General features: G+C 45.5%; 2 protein-coding genes across 2 annotated transcripts; both read right to left on the reverse strand.

Moving 5' to 3' along the window:
* Nucleotides 1–3,584: 3,584 nt before the first annotated feature.
* ccsapb (centriole, cilia and spindle-associated protein b) lies at nucleotides 3,585–11,277 on the reverse strand. The gene is made up of 5 exons (XM_056279188.1): nucleotides 11,223–11,277; nucleotides 9,340–9,723; nucleotides 8,713–8,844; nucleotides 7,106–7,326; nucleotides 3,585–3,857 (listed from the first exon to the last, which is right to left on the reverse strand). Exons 2-5 carry the CDS (start codon nucleotides 9,713–9,715, stop codon nucleotides 3,672–3,674), a joined length of 915 nt encoding a protein of 304 aa, XP_056135163.1. The 5' UTR covers nucleotides 9,716–9,723; nucleotides 11,223–11,277; the 3' UTR covers nucleotides 3,585–3,671.
* Nucleotides 11,278–12,780: 1,503 nt separating this feature from the next.
* On the reverse strand, nucleotides 12,781–17,511 carry acta1b (actin alpha 1, skeletal muscle b). The gene is made up of 7 exons (XM_056278387.1): nucleotides 17,353–17,511; nucleotides 16,152–16,288; nucleotides 15,095–15,419; nucleotides 14,565–14,726; nucleotides 13,901–14,092; nucleotides 13,599–13,780; nucleotides 12,781–13,223 (listed from the first exon to the last, which is right to left on the reverse strand). Exons 2-7 carry the CDS (start codon nucleotides 16,278–16,280, stop codon nucleotides 13,080–13,082), a joined length of 1,134 nt encoding a protein of 377 aa, XP_056134362.1. The 5' UTR covers nucleotides 16,281–16,288; nucleotides 17,353–17,511; the 3' UTR covers nucleotides 12,781–13,079.
* Between the last annotated feature and the right edge of the window lie 4,352 nt (nucleotides 17,512–21,863).

The raw sequence follows: 21,863 nt of genomic DNA on the forward strand, positions 1-21,863 counted from the left end.
ATGACTGAAAGGGTATTTTTCTTGAGTGAGCCACCTACATGAACAATAAATTATTTTAGTGGGGACCTGCAGTAAAAAAAAACATTTGTACAGGGCTAAGCTTATTTAAAAGTTTGATCTTTGGCATCACATTTATGGGACAATACATGATTGTGATTTGCATGTTAACCCACTGACCTCATTAATTTTGAAATAGTTCATCTGATTAAAAGTTCATAGATGAATTGTTCAATTTAGCTGTGGAAAATGAACAGATGTAACACCAAACCAAAAAAAAAGTGATTTATTAGTTTAAAAGCTTTGCACCACAAACCTGTTTAAAGAAAACATCAACTGTAATGGTCTTTTGTGCAAATGTTTAAAAACTGAAAAACATGAACATCAAAATGTATATGTACCATGAAGCGTTTGAATAGTTGTGACACATGGGGTTATCTTTAAATTATTTTCAGTCCAGGGAAACTCCCTAAGAAAAATCTAGGGACCCTCTCTTGTGGATGTTAAACATGGTTTGAACCCAATTCAAACTCACACGACCGAAGGAGAAATTTAGTGACAGAAATATGCCATCTTTTTTTTTAGCACCTATTTGAGATTCTGGTTGCTGACAATTTTACAACATTCTGGCCTTATAACTACAGAGGCCTCAGTGCCAGTGAACTAAACCACCAGATTTATCTGTCCTGCAGGGTCATACTGTAAGGTAAAGCTGGTGAATAAAAGTCAGACAGCTGGGTAAGATATTAATGCATCTTGCAGATCTAAAAACAATGACTGTCTAAAGCATCATAATATTGCACAAAATCTTCTATGTGGCTTCTCATTAAACCGATCATTGCCTGAAACAAGTGCTAGCTGCTGCTCATCACAAGATTGCGGCATACACTTGTAAATCATTCTTGTTGAAAACACACCGCAAAATTAAATATTCCTAAAATATTATTAATCTAATTATAAGCATAACACTGAAATTATTATCGCAAAAAAACCAAACAAACAAAACCCCACTATAAAATGTTAATATGAAGTGTAACACGGGAATGGTAGTACACCCCACTTCTTTTTGTGGCTTTCCTTTCACATTGATCATAAATCATCACATGAGACAAGTCTGATTCTTTTTTTTCTTTTTCTTTTTTTAAGCTTTGCGGTGCTTATTTGATCCTCTCATAAACTGTCTTAAAAACAAGAGGGATCTGAGCTCCCGGTTAACTCAACCAGCTCTGTAAACACAATACTCCACATACCAACAAACGTATAGCCGAAAAACCAAGTAGTTCATAAAATACACCGGATACATCCCATTTTAACAGCTTGGTCATCATTTGGAAGAGAACTGGTTCATTTGTGAGAGTCTTAGGTGATGGAAAGAAACACAAAGCACATAGTAGAGCAGAGACATATCTACTGAAGCCTGTGTGCTTCCCCTCTTACTTCTTCTTAGCAGTAGCAGTTATTTTGAGTTTTGGCTTCAAATCCCCAATATGGTCTCGCTTTAGGTATCCAAGGATCACTTGTTTAGAGAAGAACATGCATAGTAGTCTAACTAATGCATATGTAAACTACTGAAACAGAACCAAACAATTTAACGGTCATGGAGGCAACACTCTGTTCTCTATTCAACATCACACAAATCCCCTGTTCGCAGTATCAAAATGGCTTTGGAAGTAAACATATCATTAAATTTCAAAAAACGTTACCCACCAGCTCAACTAATTACTGCACAAGTGTAATTTAAAAATATATAAATAAATGAAAAACAAAACCCACAAATATGTTAATGTTATCTCAGCCAAACTTGAGCCAATGTTAATATGACAAATCACTTATTTAAAAATACACTGGTAACGTCATTACCAGTGCGTCGCATGTAAATATGATGTTATATAGATAATAAAAAGGATAGGGGGACTATTTTTTAACTGGACCTAATAAAAAAAATGTCATTTAAAATCATACAGGTCTGCATAAAGAGTTTGTCTCCACTTGACACTTCACCGAATCTTCCCGCCGAACTTCAACTCAATCCAACGGGGCAATCATTCAGAAACAATGATATGCCCCCTTTTCGCAAGTGGAAAGTTCACAGAACAGTCAGACAACTCTATTTTAGGTTTACCTAAAACATGCTTGTTGAATAGGAAAAAAAAAAATCTGATCTGGGCATCTGGCTAGCGTAATGGTCTATTCCATTACCTTCCAACACGGGGATCACAGGTTCGAATCCCCGTGTTACCTCCGGCTTGGTCGGGCGTCCCTACAGACACAACGAGCCTTGTCTGCGTGTGGGAAGCCGGATGTGGGTATGTGTCCTGGTCGCTGCACTAGCGCCTCCTCTGGTCAGTCGGGGCGCCTGTTGTGTAATCTTAAAATGTAAAAAACATATTTTTAACCTGAATCCGATTAACACTCAGCACAAGACTAAATGTCTAGCATTCGTGTATCGAATGCTTAGCTCTGTTCCTCAACCACAAAACTTGCAATTGAACGAGCAGTCTTACTCCTTACAAACGCCTATTGAGCCAGTGTTTTTTGAAATTCAGTGTGCAGCAACTGATTCAACTGGTGGACAGATAAGTTTTTGATTCCGTCAACATTTAACCTTAAACAAATAATAAAAACATGACCGTATCAAGTAATTTCAGGCCAAAAGCTGGAAATGCCTGATCCTCCTTTGAATTCTCTGAAGCATTTACTGTGGTCTGTCAATTTTCTATTAAAAAAATAAAATAAAAAATAAACAAAAAAAACAGACCTTTTCACTAGCTTGTGCCAAAGTGAATAAAGGGACTCATTCAAATGAACGAGTCCATGTATTACACAGTTCATGATTTAAAAAAAAAAGTGCGTTCTTTTTTTACAAGGCATTTGGAAATTGCTTTTTGCAAAAAAACACCTTGAACATTGCTGAATACAAAATGCGCACCGAAACTAATTTTGTCAAACTACACCCTCACTTCTTAAATATAAAATGTTATATATTGTTGGGCTTTTGTAGAAATTCCACATATCTACCTCACATACAGGGCTTTCCAAACAACTCCTTTTCAAATACTGGAGTAGTGTAACAACCATGCAGCGAGGGGTGTGGTAGGATGGCATTTACTGTTACCATTGAAAAAGATTGGCAGTATGTCCGCGGTGGTGTAGCGGTCTAAGCATCGGCTTTGTGTCGATACAGTTGCCGACCGGGGTTCGCGCCCCAGTCTCGTCAAATCCGACTATGGCCGGACTCGACGAAGCAGCAATAATTGGCAACACTGTCTTCAGGAGGGGGGCGGAGTCAGCTTGTGTTTGTCACATGAATGCGTCTCTGGGTGTGTCGGAAAAAGCAGTGGTTTGGCCTGGATTCACCTTGTCACGAAAGTGGGGAGGCGTCTCCTTCGAGACTGCCGGCCGGAGAGATGCAGTTGGCGAACGCATGCAGTACGAGGGTGGGTGTTTGAACTAAAATAGGGATCGATTGGCCACTAAATTGGGAGAAAATCAGAAATAAATTTAAAAAAAAAAAAGAAAAAGATTGGCAGTTGTGTTTCCTCTGGAAGCATCTTGGCATCATTGTTTCTTGTATGTGTGTGTGTGTGTGAGAGTGTGCGCATTATTGTGCAATCATGTATGTTCACAGACACGCTTTCTATCTGTTCATCCGTGTGTGTATCTATGCATGTGTCCTATCGGGAGCGAACGGAAAAGCAGCGCATGTACTCAGTGAGCCAGGGGTTGAAATCCGGTTGCGTCCGCCTGGTTCTGTTCTTATCCACATGAGCAGATTTGGCTCTTCGGCGTTCAGCTCTCTCCGTCTGGATCTGGTGTTCCACCTCTCTCCTGGTCTTAGCTCGCAGTGCTGACTCATGGATCTGACAAGTAAATGACCATCAGTAAGAGCTCAACTTGGCTGATGCCCCTTGCTTTGTCACAAGAAAACTTGGCACATATAAAGCAAATACATTTGACAGTGCTGTTCTGTGGAGATGTTTGGGGAGGATGTGTTGCATGCTTTGACATGCAGTGCTATCCTAGCATCCACTTTCCTTTTACGCATCGTTTTGTTATTGGTAACTACAGTCAAAGTAAAACAATATACTGTAGGCTGCGGGGATAATAGTCTTCCGTGTCTCTGAAACGACACCGAAATTGCATTCGACAGTGACGTCACCGGCAGACAAGCTGAAAATGTGAAAACTTAACTTTCTGAATTGCAAACAGGCTGCATTGTATAAAAAAAAAGAAGACCAGTCATGCTACATTATAAAGCTGTATTTAGCATTGTTATTTGCATTTGCTCATTCCGCTGTATGTAGAACTGATATTCGCATTTTCTTGTACAATGTCAATTTTCATAATGGAAGATGTTTTCAGTCACTTCTCAAAACCCTCTGAAACTGTTAATGCCCAAAAAGAGCTCTTTTAGGGGTCCGCGGTTGTGTAACAGTCTAAGCATCGGCTTTGTGTCAATGCAGTTGTCCACTGGGGACCGGGGTTCGCGCCCCGGTCTCGTCAGATCTGACTATGACCGGACTCGATGAAGCAGCAATGATTGGCAACGCTGTCTGCGGGCTGGCGGAGTCAGCTTGTGTTCGTCACATGCATGCGTCTCTGTGTGTGTCGGAAAAAGCAGTGGTTCGGCCTGGATTTGCCTTGCCACTTTCGTGACAAGGCGTCTCCTCCAAGACTGCCGGCTGGAGAGATGCAGTTGGCGAACGCATGCAGTATGAGGGTGGGTGTTTGAACTAAAAATGGGATCGATTGGCCACTAAATTGGGAGAAAAAGGGAAAAATCAGAAATAAATTTTTAAAAAAAAGAACTCTTTTAGAGGATGTTATTTGAAGAGCGCTATTGTGCTGAAGGATTACACTGCACATTTGTGTGCAGCACTCGGCTGATGCTAGCTTGCTAAGTATTGAATAAGTTTAAAATATTCTGCTATACCTTCCTTGGTTTGACTTCTAACTATGAACTTAGGCTAAAAAATATCAGTTTTCCTTTAAAGATCCAGTTCAAAAATTTTAATTCATCAGACAAGCTTCATTGTGGAATATGAATGTTACGATTTCCTTTTTTTTTTTTTTTAATTTATTTCTGATTTTTCCCTTTTTTCTCCCAATTTAGTGGCCAATCGATCCCTATTTTAATTCAAACACCCACCCTCGCACTGTATGCGTTCGCCAACTGCATCTCTCCGGCCGGCAGTCTCGAAGGAGACCGCCTCGCCACTTTCGTGACAAGGCGACTCCAAGCCGAACCACTGTTTTTCCGACACACACAGAGACGCATTCACGTGACGAACACAAGCCGACTCCGCCCCCCTCCCGAAGACAGCGTTGCCAATGATCGCTGCTTCGTCGAGTCCGGCCATAGTCGGATCTGACGAGACCGGGGCGCGAACCCCAGTCCCCAGTGGGCAACTGCATCGACACAGAGCCGATGCTTAGACCGCTACACCACCGCGGACCCACGATTTCCATTTTTTAAGCTTCATAAGGATCATCAACTGTTTTACATCCTTCCCCCACTGCCCAAAAAACCCACTAATGTCCGCCTTTGGTCAGTGTAAAAAGGTGGATGTTAGCGGGTTTTTTTGTCCAGTGGGAAAAGGGCATTAGTGTATTCTCTCTGAGCAGCACAGCCCAATCTCAGGTGGTTGGGGGGGTGTGGCCCTGAGTTAACAAGACTTGTTACTAATAGCTGCTATCTCGCTAACTTGCATGATGTTGCTAGGCAACTAGACTGACTGATGATGACAATTCATTGACTACCCAATCAAATCAGGGTATTCAATGATGCAATTATTACCAGAAGCAGATTAGTTTTTTTCAAACTATTTAATTATGTTGAGAACCAAGAGGATAATTTTTCAAGGCGTTTTAGTCATAATTACAACAATGGTTCTATAATTTTGGGTAACTTTACATTAATAAACCTGTTGAAAAATACATGAGATTGGAAAACATGATTTTCATGGGACGGGATCTTTAAGACTAAAACCGTCAGTACATGATGAGCAGTCTGAGTTGCACTCGCCACTTGGTTGGGCAAAGAGCTGCTAGCTAGAGCTGTTGCCAGCACCATCAGCTAAACTTAGCTCAAAGAGCAAAACAGCCTAAATTGCTAGGCGCAGTTAGCTTTAGAATAGGAACCCAAACTGGGTAGCCTTGTTTGATGGCTGACATGTCATCATGCAATGCTTTTTCGTCCTAGGTTGTGGTACAATTTCAAATTAATGTTTTTTAACTTGAGAAATCAGACATGGCATTAGCTTCTCTTACATGTTTGAGCCAGAGCCATTGATATCTAGTACGTCAACACAAAGCTTTAATCCGATTGGATGCACTTTGAGAAGTCAACAGCAAACAGGGTTGAAAGTTCAAATAGCCCCCCCCCCCCCAATTGTATCCGGCCAATTACCCCGCTCTTCTGAGCCATCCCGGTCGCTGCTCCACCCCCTCTGCCAATCCGGGGAGGGCTGCAGACTACTACATGCCTCCTCCAATACCTGTGGAGTTGCCAGCCGCTTCTTTTCACCTGACAGTGAGGAGTTTCGCCAGGGGGACATAGCGCATAGGAGGATCACGCTATTCCCCCCCAATTCCGCCTCCCCCCCGAACAGGTGCCCCGACCGACCAGAGGAGGAGCTAGTGCAGCGACCAGGACACAAAACCACATCCCGCTTCCCACCCCAAGACACGGCCTATTGTGTCTGGACGCCTGACCAAGCCGACAGTAAAAAAGGGATTCGAACCGGCAATCCCCGTGTTGGTAGGCAACGGAATAGACCACTACGCTACCCGGACACCCCGAAAGTTCAAATGGTTTGACCACGAGCGCAGTGGGAAAGCAGAAAATCCAAGCGGTCTACGCCACTTAAGGTAGCAATGCTGCTAGGTTGGGCGACGCCATTACCTCCACAGGAAAACAATGGCTCAGCTGGCACATGGCTCACATGTGTTGAAAGCGTAAGACAAAGGGAACAGTGAAATAACAGACAGATAGACAGGCGTACTTCCCAACTTGTTGCAAATGTGATAATAAAAAGTCACATTGCGAGGACAAGTTTAATCATGGTAAAAGAAAATAGACAAGTGGACAAACAGAAAGAGAGATTACCTCATTAGTAGAAGCTGCAGGGCCAACGTTGTGTGTCTTTTTGCTGGCAACCTCTGCATGCCTGTCCCCCCAACCATACAAAGCAAAAGGATGCCTATTCTCCTTTTTGTCCTCCCTGGGCTTCTGTAGTGGTGCAGGCCTGGTGCGTGGTATACGCCGACTGGGTTTGGAAGATTTGGAGGGTTTAGTCTGTTGTTGATGGAGCGTTCTGGGATCCCTCTCTAGAAGCAAAAAAAAAAAAAGTAGGCCAGGCATCATCATCATACCAGGGGCAGAAAACAAGGAGGGGTCATATTGGGCTTTTAGAGAGAAACCAAGGCCATATCAAGCAGTCCTATGATACTAGAAGAAGAAAACAGGGGGACAAGCATTATCATAACAGTGGACAGTTCAGTGAGATTATCTGATGAGTGATTAACACTGGAGGAACACTTGGAAAAAAAATAAGTGACGAGGTGGCTATAGACACACATGATGAATTACAGAGCAGTGCAATACAACACAAATTTTATGTCATCTCCACAACGTAGAGGGTCTTCTGTGTGATGTGTGCCTAGTTTTACACAGCGGTCTATTTTGGCCGTGCATGGGCCTCATTTAGAATATCTGGGTATGACATCTCATAAAATGTTATTCTGCCCATTTCATGAAATGTAGTGTGGATTTAAAGTCAAAGGTTCCTGGTGCTCGTTGGTTTATTTTTCAAATATGAATGCATCCCAACCAGCAAAGCTTCCTTCCGTTGAAATATGTTGGTAACGCTGATGGGCTCAGCTGATGGCTACAGACAGTTTCTATTCATTTCTAAACGTTTCTATACTTTATGGTAGTTACATTTATTGTCAGTCAGCAAGCTTGCCGATATTCTTTTATTTCAGCCATAAAATAATCAGCATAATGAATAAATATCTTTTTTTTGTGGATTTTTCCCCCTTTTTCTCCCCAACTGTACTTGGCCAATTACCCTATTTTTAGAGCTGTCCTGGTTGCTGCTCCACCCTCTCTGCCGATCCAGGGAGGGCTGCAGACTACCACATGCCTCCTCCGATACATGTGGAGTCATCAGCCGCTTTTTTTTCACCTGACAGTGAGGAGTTTCACCTGGGGGACGAAGCATGAGGGAGGATCACGTTATTCTCCCCAGTTCCCCCTCCCCCCTGAACAGGCGCCCCGACCGACCAGAGGAGGTGCTAGAGCAGTGACCGGGACACATACCCACATTCCACTTCCCACCTGCAAACATGGCCAATTGTGTCTGTAGGGACGCCTGACCGAGCTGGAGGTAACACAGGGATTTGAACCAGCGATCCCCGTGTTGGTAGGCAACAGAATAGACCGCAACGCCACCTGGACACCCCCATAAATATCATATTTTTGCCTGTTCTGTTCCCCAAGTCAAAGAGCGAGTTCACATAGTGGCAGGGATTCAGTGTCTTGCTCAAGCCAGGCAGAAGCTTGCTGCCACTGGAGTTTATGCCTGGGCCATCTAAACAATTGACTCCCTTGTAATCTGACTATGATTCTTGTCCTCTGTCAGGGGTGTACATAACCACATAGCATTGAGGGATGCATACTGGCTATCAATAGAACTTTCTATATTTAATTACCTTGGTGTCTCTCCTTTTGAGGAAGTTTTGGCTGTTTACTCCCTCTACTGGTGGCTTTCTGCTCCCCTCCTAGCTCCTTTTCTTTTTCTTCCTCTGGCGCTTTTGTTACACCAGCACCCTCTTTATGGGCACCTGAGAGGAGAGAAGAAGGAGAGGAGAGAGAGAGGACCAAAGGAATTTGGCAGTTTATGGGAGAGGAGGAAGAAGGAGGGCAAGACAGAGGAAAGGGGGAAAGGAAGACAAGACAAAGTATGTGTGAGACAATTAAGATTAAAAAGTCATCAATCTTATTTGTATAGCCCAATATCACAAATTACAATTTTGCCTCAAGGGGCTTTACAGCAACATAACATAAAAAAGAGGAAGTTAATTAGATTGTGAGCACCAGGACAGTTGTGTGCAATAAGGAGAAAGCTGGGGCATGAAGGAGAGAAGAGGGAAAATAAAGGTGGAGGTAAAGGAGGAGGGCAGGACGAAATCCAGAAATTGGGTTATTTACCATTTTGCTTTTCTCTGATTGCAGCAAATGAATAAACTAATTGTCTTTAAATGGTCTTTTGATTTAAATTCTGCAAATCAATGACATTAATTATTCAATGGAATCCACAACCTTTCACAAAACATTACCAGTGACTGTTGAAATCTGAGGAGACAAATACTCTCTGTCATCTGTAAGGGCCATCTTTGGGATAAGCCCTGCAGTTTTGGATACAGAAAGCCTCTGCTGCTGGTCTGTCCTCTCGCCTGCACATTCTTCATACTCTGCCTCTGTTCCATCTTTTGTGGTCCCAGAGATGACTTGGTTCATATTCGGCAGCGGTGAACCCCCTCCAGAATCTGAATCACTATCAGATCCGGTCCAGATCCAGGGGTTATGGGTGTGTTCCAGCAGCCTGCGGGTCAGTCTGTACCTCAGCATTTCCTCATAGCACTTGGTGTAGGTCTCCCATTTGGGGTCCTTGAATTTCTTCATGTACTCTGTTCGGATCCTCTTGGTCAGCATTTTTTTTTCTGATTTCAAAAGAGATCTTTCGATTAGTGAGGTTTTCCCCTTTTCAAGTACACACAGTTCAAAACAGGTTACATGACTATACACAGACTATATAGAGAGTCGATACCGAATTGCATCCATCGCTAACACTACTACAAGATCATAGGCAGTACTGATTGTCAAGGTTCACTCTTCACAAGCGAATCTGAGTAAGTCACGAAACTGATAAAGGACCATACGGGTGGTTTTGCACGTTTAAACCCATTTATTACAAATCAAGTATCCTTTACAATAGACATTTCCAACGCACACCCTAGTTTATCTTGTTGGATTTCTGAGAAATTACTCGATTTCCACGTTTCTTCTTAACGTCACGTTAACGTGTCGTGGACGTTTAAATCACGTTTCTCCAGGGACTATTTTTCCCGATCAGTGCGCGTTTTCAACGGCAACGATAACGTAGCCTAGTTTGCAACAAAACTAAACAAATAACGAATGACATTTTACTAAATATTCACTGTGATAGCAAGCTTCAAGTCTGCGATGGATTTTCATACCGTGCTGAAATGAATGGAAACCAACGGCTGCCTGGAAGCTGAACACATTCAGAGCTCAAAAGAAAAACAAAAAAACTACGGTAACACAAATGAACATTACCCGGGAGTAATTGCAACTAAAGTATAGTTCGTTCATATATCGTTCGTAGTATAAGGGCTAAAAACATGCGGAAAAACACAGATACGTACACATAAAGTCCTTTGCACTCACAGAACTCATGAAACCGAAAGAGCGTCGCTTTAGTGACGCCGCCTGACATTTAAACCAAACTCTCGACGCGACAGAAACCAATGGCAAGGCAGCTGACGGCTTCCACCGAGGGGGAGAAACCACGCCCTCCCCCTACTTCAACACCCACGCTTAAAAACCAATCCAGTCTGAGAGACCGAGGCTAACACGGGAGTTATTATTAGCTGCTGGCGTTATCTACGTTACCGGTTTAGGACCGACCGCTCCGTTTGAAATGTATCAAAATTGCGTGTTTAAACCGCCTTGTTGTCTTCTCCGGGTTGTGTGAATATTGCATGCAGGCTGGTGGCCTAAACAGTGTGAAGTCGCTCAACTTACTGTTAAACCCTCCAAGCGTTATCCCTGATGGCGCAATTTTCTATCTACGTTTAACAAATAAACCCGCTGATTTGGCAGCCATTATACGCGCCGCCAAAAACTATCGCCACAGTGGCATGGCGTCATTATCCAGCAACAAATAGTAAATTGCCTGTCTACCGAAATTAAGATTAGCCTGTGCGACGTTATTTATAGGCCAGTGGCCCGTAATCACGTGTGGGAAATAGTGCTTGGTTGGCTTTTGTTTATATTATTGTTTATTCAGTGTTCAGCCAATATCCAGATCGACGCGACCACGAACTGCCTCCAACGTTCGTAAACTAGCAAGACAATGACAACAGAAATTCACGGAAGCTCCGAATTGACGGAATCTAATTTGGTATACAATACTTACAGTAGGTCGGATTTCACGGAAGACAAACGAAGCAGATGGCGTACGGCACCATAAGGTCTTGAAATCACACGCTGCGTCGGTTAGCTCCGCCCGCTTGAGACGTTTTTAAAAAGCCCAACACACCCCTCAACAGGTGGTCAAGGCGAGGGATGCGAAGAATGCGGTCATTTTACTATCACGCGCAATTTTGTTGTTGGGCAAGTTGTTTCAATCGGTTAATTGGGCCAATAGAAAGGCAGCGCAGACAATCGCATTTTTATTCTAATAATTTTCTGATCACTGCCCACACCTCCAGCACATAGACGTAAACCAACAGATTTTGGTTAAGGCGAAATTTGCCCGTCTAGCCTATCCGATAATGGCCACCGTAGTCAAAATTGCTGTCCTTTGATAAATGCGTCTTGGTAACTTCTAAAATCTTCAAGAGGACCCTAAACATTTTGGCTGTTCTTTGTATTTACGGACGTTGCAGGTCTCAATAATGTGAGGAATAGAGTGACATAAATACAGTGTTAGAGATATGTCCTTGGCCCATTTAGACATGGTCATTGTTTTTTGTTTTTTTTGGAGGAGGGGGTGTTTTTCTTTATTCATAAAAATGTTCGTAACCAAGGTGGTGTGAACTACAGGTGCGCAGATTTGTTTGTGTGTGTGGGGGGGGGTGCTTAAACCCGCATGCCGTCCTGATGTCTTGTGTTGTTTTCATGCATATATGGTATGGTAAAGATGTCCCTCTTGACACGCGGGGTCTGATTTTTGTCTAAAGATGGTCTGGGGGGGGGGGCTGTACGTGGCCGGACAAGGCGGGCAGCTCAACGGGATTCAGAGACGGTGTCAGGTGTCTTGTCGCTGCTGCTGCTGCTGCCGAGGCACATTCCTGGCAAGTCAAACCTCCCCTGTTGGAGACTGAGGATTTGCCTTTAGAGGGGACGTGGAGCCACCTTCCGTGTAAATACGTGATATGATCATTCTCCTCGTGTGACCACACACAGGCGCGCGCGCCCTCCCACCAAATTTGTGCGCCCCAAAAACCTTGTCATTCCCTCCATCTCCACACACTCCTTCCCTCTAATATCCTCGGCTTATTGATTTGCACAGCGTAGTATATGAATATGTACTATATGATTCGTTATATGGCAGTGGGCGTTTGTCCCCTATCTTCCTACAGACCACCCTTGTGTGTTCTCTGAAGCCTCGTTTCAACTGTGTTTATGCCTTGACAAGCCGGCTTAAATGTTATGGGGCTCCAGGGCGATTTATTTTATTGAGAGGCTATTGCTGCTGCCAGCAAGTGCAGTATTTCACTATTTAAACCATGATATAGCTGCACGATGAGCCTGGCAGATGAGATCACTTTCTATGACACCCTTTGTCCACGTTTCCAATTTAGAGAGGCGACTTAAGGCCGGCATTTGAGTACTTATACTTTAAACCCCGTAATTTTTTTCTATCCCGATTAGAATGAAAAGACAAGGGTGGAAAATACCAAATAATGGACTTTAATAAATTATTAATAGTCATGTATATACACTTACATTCACATGTGTTGGGCTACATGTCGTTATTTGATTTTTTTATTAAATTTTATGGTTGGATGCATGGTTCAGTGTTGGGTTTTTTCACAGCTTGTTCTCCGTGCAACACAGGCGACAGACAGCAAAAAGATATGCAAAATTTAGACTAGTAAAAAAAATGCATATAATGTCAACAGCGCAGGCAGACAGTCCGTTGACAGCAGAATGTCGCTGTGCCGCAGAGGGTGGTCCTCCTCCTCCTCCTCGCTTAATCTCCATCCAGATAGCCGGTGTTGAAGGTGATGGAGATGGTGGAGTAGATGGAGAATAAGATGGAGGGGATTTAGAAGCACTTCCTGTGGACAATGCTGGGGCCAGCCTCGTCGTACTCCTGCTTGGAGATCCACATCTGCTGGAAGGTGGACAGGGAAGCCAGGATGGAGCCACCGATCCAGACGGAGTACTTCCTCTCAGGAGGAGCAATGATCTGGAGGAGGAGATAGTTGGATTAGCATCGTAGAGCACCTCGCATGACGACATTCAGTTAGAGTGTTTGAAGTATGTGTGTAATGGGACTAGTGTTTTGTTTTTGTTATTTCTTTAACAGGGATAAAAATGAGCCGAGTTGACAAAGTCAGTATGGACATTATGCAAGAGCTTTTGAAATGTATGTTGAAAATACTAATCGATATATTATGATCAATTATTCAATTAAAAAAAACCTAATTATTGTAAAAGCAGTTGTAACAAGCTGTCCAAGTGTGTGTGTGTGTGTGTGTGTGTGTGTGTGTGTGTGTGTGTGTGTGTGTGTGTGTGTGTGTGTGTGTGTGTGTGTGGGTGGGTGTGTGTTTGTTTCATCTACCTTGATCTTCATGGTGCTGGGGGCCAGAGCAGTGATCTCCTTCTGCATACGGTCAGCAATACCAGGGTACATGGTGGTACCACCGGAGAGCACATTGTTGGCGTACAGATCCTTACGGATGTCAATGTCGCACTTCATGATGCTGTTGTAGGCGGTCTCGTGGATACCAGCAGACTCCATACCTGGTCAGGTGAGATTGTCAAGTATTTATGAGAGATGTGCGATTCAACCCCCCCCCCTAATTTGGATATGAATAAATTATCTTCTATATTAGAAACCTATTGCTCGTCATCACATCGTACCAATGAAGGAAGGCTGGAAGAGGGTCTCGGGGCAACGGAACCTCTCGTTACCGATGGTGATGACCTGACCGTCGGGCAGCTCGTAGCTCTTCTCCAGGGAGGAGGAGGAGGCGGCGGTGGCCATCTCGTTCTCAAAGTCCAGAGCCACATAGCACAGCTTCTCCTTGATGTCGCGCACGATCTCACGCTCGGCTGTGGGGAGACCATTTTGGATTAGTTTTGTGTCATTCGGTGACTTAAACAACAACGAAACCACCGTATTTCAACACACCATGTCCCACACTTAGACTGTTCAAACTTGGCACACGGGTAAAATGTTCGGGAAGGAGAAAAAACCCGACATAATCGATGAAAATATGTTAAAAGTATAAAATATTATACTCTTGATGTCCAATAAATGTTTTTCTGGGCTATTAATGGGCGTAACCGTGGGGTGGTTTGGCAATCCCTCCATTACATTACAGGGTTTGTGTAGCTATTTGTAGCTGTAGTAGATTGAAGGCTGTCGTGCATAAAGTATCTGTTACTCGGAATAAAAAGGTCCGCTTTTTGGGGGGAAATAATCCCCTTTTTAGTGGACTGAATACAGTTCTGCCAATTCATTTAACATTTTTTTTAAGTTGAAGTATTTTTTTTAATGCTGTATAGAGTATAAAGTCCATACCGGTGGTGACGAAGGAGTAGCCACGCTCGGTCAGGATCTTCATCAGGTAGTCGGTCAGATCGCGACCAGCCAGGTCAAGACGCATGATGGCGTGGGGCAGGGCGTAACCCTCATAGACTGGGACGTTGTGGGTCACACCATCACCAGCATCCAGCACAATACCTGCAGACACAAGGCGAGTCAATTTCAGCAAACTGCTGCACAAGTGCAAAGTTATCGGGAAAAAAACCCGAATTTGTTCTCTGTACCACTGGAATGTTAAGTTGTGCGTAAACTGTGCGTAAAACTGCGCGCAGACTACTCGCGCAATGGCATGGGACTAAATTGGCGCACGGCTTTCCTCTGTCTTTTTATCAAACAACAACTCCATACCTGGTTATATGGCACGTTAAAGGTCGAGTTACTGTTATGTGATGTGAATTTAAGGTTGGTTAGTTTTATCTGTATATGAAGTGTGCAATGGGATTGTTATGCATTTCCCGTGTTGTGGAATTTGACCTCATTCTCTAGTTTTGCGTTGTCAGTCTTACCGGTGGTACGGCCGGAGGCGTACAGGGACAGCACAGCCTGGATGGCCACATACATGGCGGGGACGTTGAAGGTCTCAAACATGATCTGGGTCATCTTCTCACGGTTAGCCTTGGGGTTCAGGGGGGCCTCAGTGAGCAGGGTGGGGTGCTCCTCGGGGGCCACTCTCAGCTCGTTGTAGAAGGTGTGGTGCCAGATCTTCTCCATGTCGTCCCAGTTGGTGATGATACCGTGCTCAATGGGGTACTTAAGGGTCAGGATACCCCTCTTGCTCTGAGCCTCGTCGCCGACGTAGGAGTCCTTCTGACCCATACCGACCATGACACCCTGGATGAGGAAGGGAGGAAAGAGGGAGAGGAAGGTTAGCCGGGGGATTCATGAGCCTCTAACAGCTTAAGTCTTCCAAATGGGAGCACGGGCGCACCGGCATGGCGGTGATTGCGCAATTTGCCAAATATAGCAGCGTGGTGCGGAGTAAAGGGACACACGCCTAAATGGTAGAATGGCACATGTTGCCAGCTTTTAAAAGAGAACCCATTCGCAGATTTTAGTAAATGATTGTGCTTTTTTCCCTCCTTTTTTAGACAACGGTTTCCATCGGTCTGAAAAGGGACAGAATGACAGCCGAGGAAACCGGTGCCACACGGCGCGCTCCCCAAATTCCGGGCTACGCACCTTATAATGAAAAAAAAAATATATTGCTGAACGACCGACAGTTAAATTCAATTAAATGTTGAATGCATTGTTAATTAAGTACGTAGAGAGAAGTGAGTCGAGTCGTTACTCGGATAGCGTCGAGCTCCCAGATTGGATGTTGTTCTAGTGTGTGTGTGTGTGTGTGTGTGTGTGGGGGGGGGGGGGTTCCCCTCTTTAAATCAAACTATAATTCTTCCAAATGTGAGCAGCCAATTTGTGTCACGGAACTAATGTGTCTCGTGATAATAAATCGCACACACAGTCTTGTGATTATTTCTAGTCGTCTTGCCCGTTTGTCTCTCATTTAAAAAAAAAGTTTTTCAATTGTAATCATTATGCTAAGATTGGATTCGTTGTTGATACCTGGTGACGGGGACGGCCAACGATGGAGGGGAAGACGGCCCTGGGGGCATCGTCTCCGGCGAAGCCAGCCTTCACAAGGCCGGAGCCGTTGTCGCACACAAGGGCGGTAGTCTCATCGTCGTCACACATGTTGGCTTCTGGAGAGGAGAAGAGGGAGAATAATCCGGGTCAGTGCATTCACATAACGTGGCGACAGATAATAATTACACAGAAGTGTTTTTGTTTGTTTGTTTGTTTGTTTGTTTTTGCTGGTTTCCTCGTTCTTAAACCTCGCTAACCCAGTTTCTTTAATCTGTATGGTTGTAAACTATTCAAATCTTTCAAAATTCAATATTGCCCCAATCGTATTTGTGAAGGATATTTGCAGAAACTATAGGGTGCGTCCGTGGCACACGCATAAAAAGGCCGTTACGCATAGCGGCGGTTGTTCGCACACCTGTAGGAAGTCTATGAAACTCGGCTGAACACCTGCTACTGGTGACCCAGACTACGGGCAGAAATTACAGCTGCATAACTTGCAGACATGTAAATCCACTTCACCGTCCAGATTTGATAATTGTCTGTCCTATAACCTGGGACGAGACGAGGACGATTTGCGACGAAATCCCTCTACTTGAAGTATGACTCGACAGTCAAGTAAATCTACAAACTATTTTCCACTTAAATAAATACATCCGAGTAAAACTATTCTCTCTGCGGGGAGATGACTTCTTATCTGACAGGCTTTCCTTGTCCTGTGTTTGGCTGGGCTGAAGGCGCGTGGCGTCTTGCAGCATCAGCATCTTTACAAAGATCAAAGTTGAGCTAAGAGGATGCGTTTCTGAAGTTTAGGGTTTTACTCAATGATTCACTCTATCCACGATCCACAAGACTAGAGCTATACTCCAATGGTAGTAATCCCCCAGCGCAGCGGTGTACAGCATTTCTTTCTCCCTATGGGACACATTGCCGTGCCTCATCTAATAAGAAGTATAATTTCACGTCTTTTCCGACTCATCCAGTGGCAACTCTACAGCTCAGCTCTCTCTGCTCCAACAGAGCCTCCGATGTTTTCTTAGCTGGCCTAACACTGGTGGTCTAGCCTAAGTCATGCTCCAGCAGTTTCTCCAGTGTTGTTTTCCGTGGGTAGCCTATGGCCAAGAGTCTGTGTTCCAGTCTTGGGCTCCATAGGTATAGCTGGTCCTAGAGTTTTGTCTCTTACCTTAGAGTGTGTCTGCGGCTCGGAGAGAGAACGACCCAACCAATGCTGCTGCTGCTGAACCAGCTACAGTCCTCCCTGCTGCCCGTCCACCTTATATACTCCACCTCCACCACTCACAACCCGTGCGCACCGGGCCCCCCCATCACGGCCCTCTGCCATATTAGGGCCGTTGACAAGCAGGATGGCAGGGAGGAGGAGGAGCAGGAGGTTGTGGGGGTGAGGATGAGGGTGGGGTGGGGGGGTGGATTATGTGGGAGAAGTGAGGAGCCGCGCCCGAGCGAGGGAACTCCGTCAGACGGGTGAGTTTCATTGCGCGCCCCCGACGAGGTTTTCCGAGTGGGCGAGAGACGAGCGCGCCCCATATATGGATCTGTCGCTTTGACCCCCCCTACCCCACCCCACCCCCAGTACCCCCACAACCCCCCATCCCCTCCCCAGCAGACCTCACCGCGCCTCCGCGGTCCCACCTCACGGCCCGTATAAGGGTTTCTCGGTATAGCAACAGCAGTTGCAACCAAGCAGGGTTATAGATTTGGTGCAACCAGGCCTCATCCAGCCTTAAAACGGGAAAATGCTGCTCTCATCTGAACACATTTAGGCCCCAGCCGGTGCCTATAGGGGATTGGACAAATGACCGGGGTGCCGACCCGGCTGAGCGCTAATTAAAAGGAATTCAACGTCCACTCACTTTAATCGATACGGGGAAGTCAGCGTGAAGTCATATTTTCATGCAACATCATACGTGGAAAAAGAAAAGGCAGGATATATGTTGTAAAAAAAACAAAAACAAAAACAAAATCATATTCCAATAAATTTTGAAATGATTGAATCATCTATCGTTAGTCCACAACTCAGTTTTCAACCGTGAACACAAGCATTTTGATAGGACAGAGGTAGCCTAAACCATGGCGTGTCATTTTGCACCTGCAAATAAGCAGCAAGTTTGTTTCGATCGTTTCACTCCGCGTTGCAGACTTGCTAGTCTTGCCCTTCAACATCAAGCCAATACCAACCTTCTCTAAATATTGTTAAAGGTGTGTACGTCTGTGAGCAGATTTGTTTTCCCAAAAAGCAACTATTAATGACGAAATGTGACATTCTATAGAGTGCAAAAATCGAATTTGTTAAATAGCATATGGTTTGTGTGGTTATTGTATAAATAAGAAGAAAAAAACATTAACTGGGGTGCATGAGCCAACAGCTGATTCTATTCTGTCAGTGAAGGAGTTGGATTAATTATAACTCTAACGGAGGAGGGGTCTAGTGTGTGTGTGTATGTGTGTGTGTGTGAGTGTGTGTGCGCGCGCCGAGAAAAAGAAAGTCAGTGTGCGTACATGCATATGTGTACACATGTGTGTGTTGGTGTCTATGTTGGGGTGTGAGGAGCCGGAGAGCGTAGAAGGGGGTGGGAGGTGCCAAGGAGTTTATAATAAACTTCAAGGAAGTGACGTTGACACATGCTCACTACCAAGGAAGGGATTGAGAGACACGTGGAGAGGTAAAGAGAGAGAAAGAGAGAAACTAAGAGAGGAGGATAAAGAAAAGAAGACGTGGATTAGTTGTAGAAGAAAGAGGCTCACAGAGAGATATGAAGCGATAGAGACACACAGACAGGTGTCCTGATGCAGAAATATCCATTAAGGACAACACACTTACAATGTGACCATTGTGATGGTGTCACTCAAAATAAGACACTTTATGATCTGAAAACCCAAAAGGAATATAAAAAGGATATAAGACTAATGTCATGAACTTTGAATTTGTCTTGTGTCGGCCGATGTGTGCATGTGGAGTGATTTGCACAAGTATGTCACTGGTCCCAACAATCTGGACTACCCCATGGCAAAACACTATAAAGAAACACACCATCAAGTTGCTTCCTCGTTAATTTTGATTTGTCTTCATTGTCTTTAATGGATATGGCTCTGTATTAAAGGCAATTTAATTCACCAACAGCATATGTAAGAGGGTCCTGGTTTGGAGTAACTGCCATTTCTCTTCAAGGCGATGAGGAGCACTTTATCAATGCCAGATAGACTCCTCATAGCAACTAGCTAAATAACCCCTCTTTTCAGGAAATGAGGTCGGTAAACAGGTGATCAGATAACAAGGCAACAGTGTCTAAATCGGCAGGCGAAAGGCGAGGTAAAAAAAAAAAGGCAAAAACATGTCAGGAAACTATAGGGCTCAAGAAACTCACACAAGGAAAAAAATGCTGGAACGCTGTCACAAGGAACAAGACGAACTGTCACAGAAGGAAGGGAACACTAAGACTGTATACTCTGGAGGAGGGGAGACAATGAGACACAGGTGCAACACATTAGGGCAGGGCAGGTAATCACACAGGAGGGAGACACATGAGGGCAGGAAGTAAAGGACCTGAAACGAGACAAGAGGTGAGTATCAAAATGAAACAGGAAGTACAAGACAAAGAAGACTGGGAGAAACAAAAGATAACTTAACTATCCAGACGGGGTGTGACAGTTCACCCCCCCCCACGGCCGGCTCCAGACGGCCCAGGGTCGCCAGGATGGGCCTGATGGAAGTTCCAGATGAGGGAGGGGTCCATGATGTTGGTGGCTGAGATCCAGGAATGCTCCTCCGGGCCGTATCCCTCCCAGTCAACCAGGTATTGGGAGCCCCGGACCCGACGCCAGACCGCCAGGAGCTTGTGGACAGTGTAAACAGGGCCACCATCGACGAACTGGGGGGGGGGTTGGAGGCAGGGCCGGTTCTAGGGCCGGTTCCATGGCCGGTTTGATCTGACTCACATGGAAGGATGGGTGGACTCTCATGGCTCTGGGGAGTTTGAGCTTGACAGCAACTGGGTTAATGACCTTGGAAATAAGGAATGGCCCCACAAACCTGGGAGCGAGTTTCCGGGACTCCACTCTGAGAGGCAGGTCTTTAGTGGGTAGCTATACCCTCTGGCCGCTCCTGTAAGTGGGGGCAGGGATCCGCCGTCGGTCAGCAGCCTTCTTGTAACGCTCGGAATTGCGGAGCAGGGTGCGTCGGACCTGAGTCCAGGTGTGGCGACAGCGGCGCACCAGAGCCAGTGCAGAAGGCACACTGACCTCCCTCTCCAGGGCAGGGAAGAGAGGAGGTTGATATCCATAGGCACACTGAAAGGGGGAGAGACCAGTTGAGGAACATGGGAGAGAGTTGTGTGCATACTCAACCCAGGTGAGCTGACTGCTCCTTGTGTTGAGGCTCTGGGAGGCGAGGCAACGCAGGCTGGTTGTTAGGGCCTAGGCGAACGCGCGGACCCAAGGAGGCAGGAGACAGTGCTGTGGTGCTAAAACGGGTTTATTCGTCTTAGCCAAAAGGTCAGCAACAGAAAAACAGGAAAAGGCAGGAGGCGGTGACTGAAGGCAGGCTGGCGCCTTCCCGGGATCTGGGCTGAAGCAACGAGGTCCTGGATCTGGAAATGGCAAGGGGGAGAGTTTGGTCAAGAAACAAACAAACGGCGAGAACACTTTCTTGGTAAACTTCTTCTGGATAGGGTACGCAGGCACTACCGATGAGACGGAATTATCTGGCAAAGTGGTGAAGACTGAACCAGGCTGTTATGGAGGAGAGGTGGGTAATTGCACATGGGGATCAGGTGTGCCTTGCTGCACTCAGCCCAGAAGTAGATCAGCCACGCCTCCATGTCGCAGCCCATCCTGCAGGTACTCAGAGAGAGGAGGGGGAAAACCAACAGAAAACACTGACCATAACACTGGTCTCCAGCTCCTGGTTCAGCCGCTCTGTCTGACCATTGGTTTGGGGATGGTGGCCAGATGAGAGGCTGATGGATGCTCCCAGGAGTGAATAGAAAGCCCGCTAGAACTGTGCCACAAACTGCGGGCCCCGGTCAGACACAATGTTCCTGGGGAAGCCATGGAGGCGAAAAACATGATGCAGCATCACCTCGGCTTTCTCCTTGACCGAGGGCAACTTGGGCAAGGGAACAAAATGAACCATCTTTGAAAATCTATCAACCACCGTGAGGATGGTGATGTTACCTTCGGAAGGGGAGACCAGTCACAAAGTCCACGGAGATGTCTGACCAGGGTCGATGGGGCACAGGGAGTGGGCGAAGCTGACCAGAAGCTGGGCGTCGAGAGACCTTACTGCGAGCACACACCGGACAGGCTGCCACGTACTCTGTCACCTCCTTCTCCATGACCGGCCACCAGAACTGCTGTCGTATGACGACCAAGGTCCTGCATACTCCAGGGTGACAGGATAACCGGGAAGAGTGGGCCCAGTGGATGACCTGTGAATGCAAAACAGGAGGCACAAACAGCCGGTTCGGCGGGCAGCCGGCCGGAGGTTGACAGTTCACATTAGCCTCATTGACCCTTCTCTCAATGTCCCAAGTGGCAGAACCCACATCACACGAGGCAGGAAGAATGGGAGTAGGATCTTTGCAAGAGTTATCGGAGGGAAACGGGAAAGAGCATCAGGCTTTAAGTTCTTGGAGCCAGGGCGATAAGACAGGGTGAAATGGAACCAGTTGAAAAAGA

This window comes from Lampris incognitus, chromosome 4, assembly GCF_029633865.1.
Source record: "Lampris incognitus isolate fLamInc1 chromosome 4, fLamInc1.hap2, whole genome shotgun sequence".
Taxonomy (NCBI): Eukaryota; Metazoa; Chordata; class Actinopteri; order Lampriformes; family Lampridae; genus Lampris; species Lampris incognitus.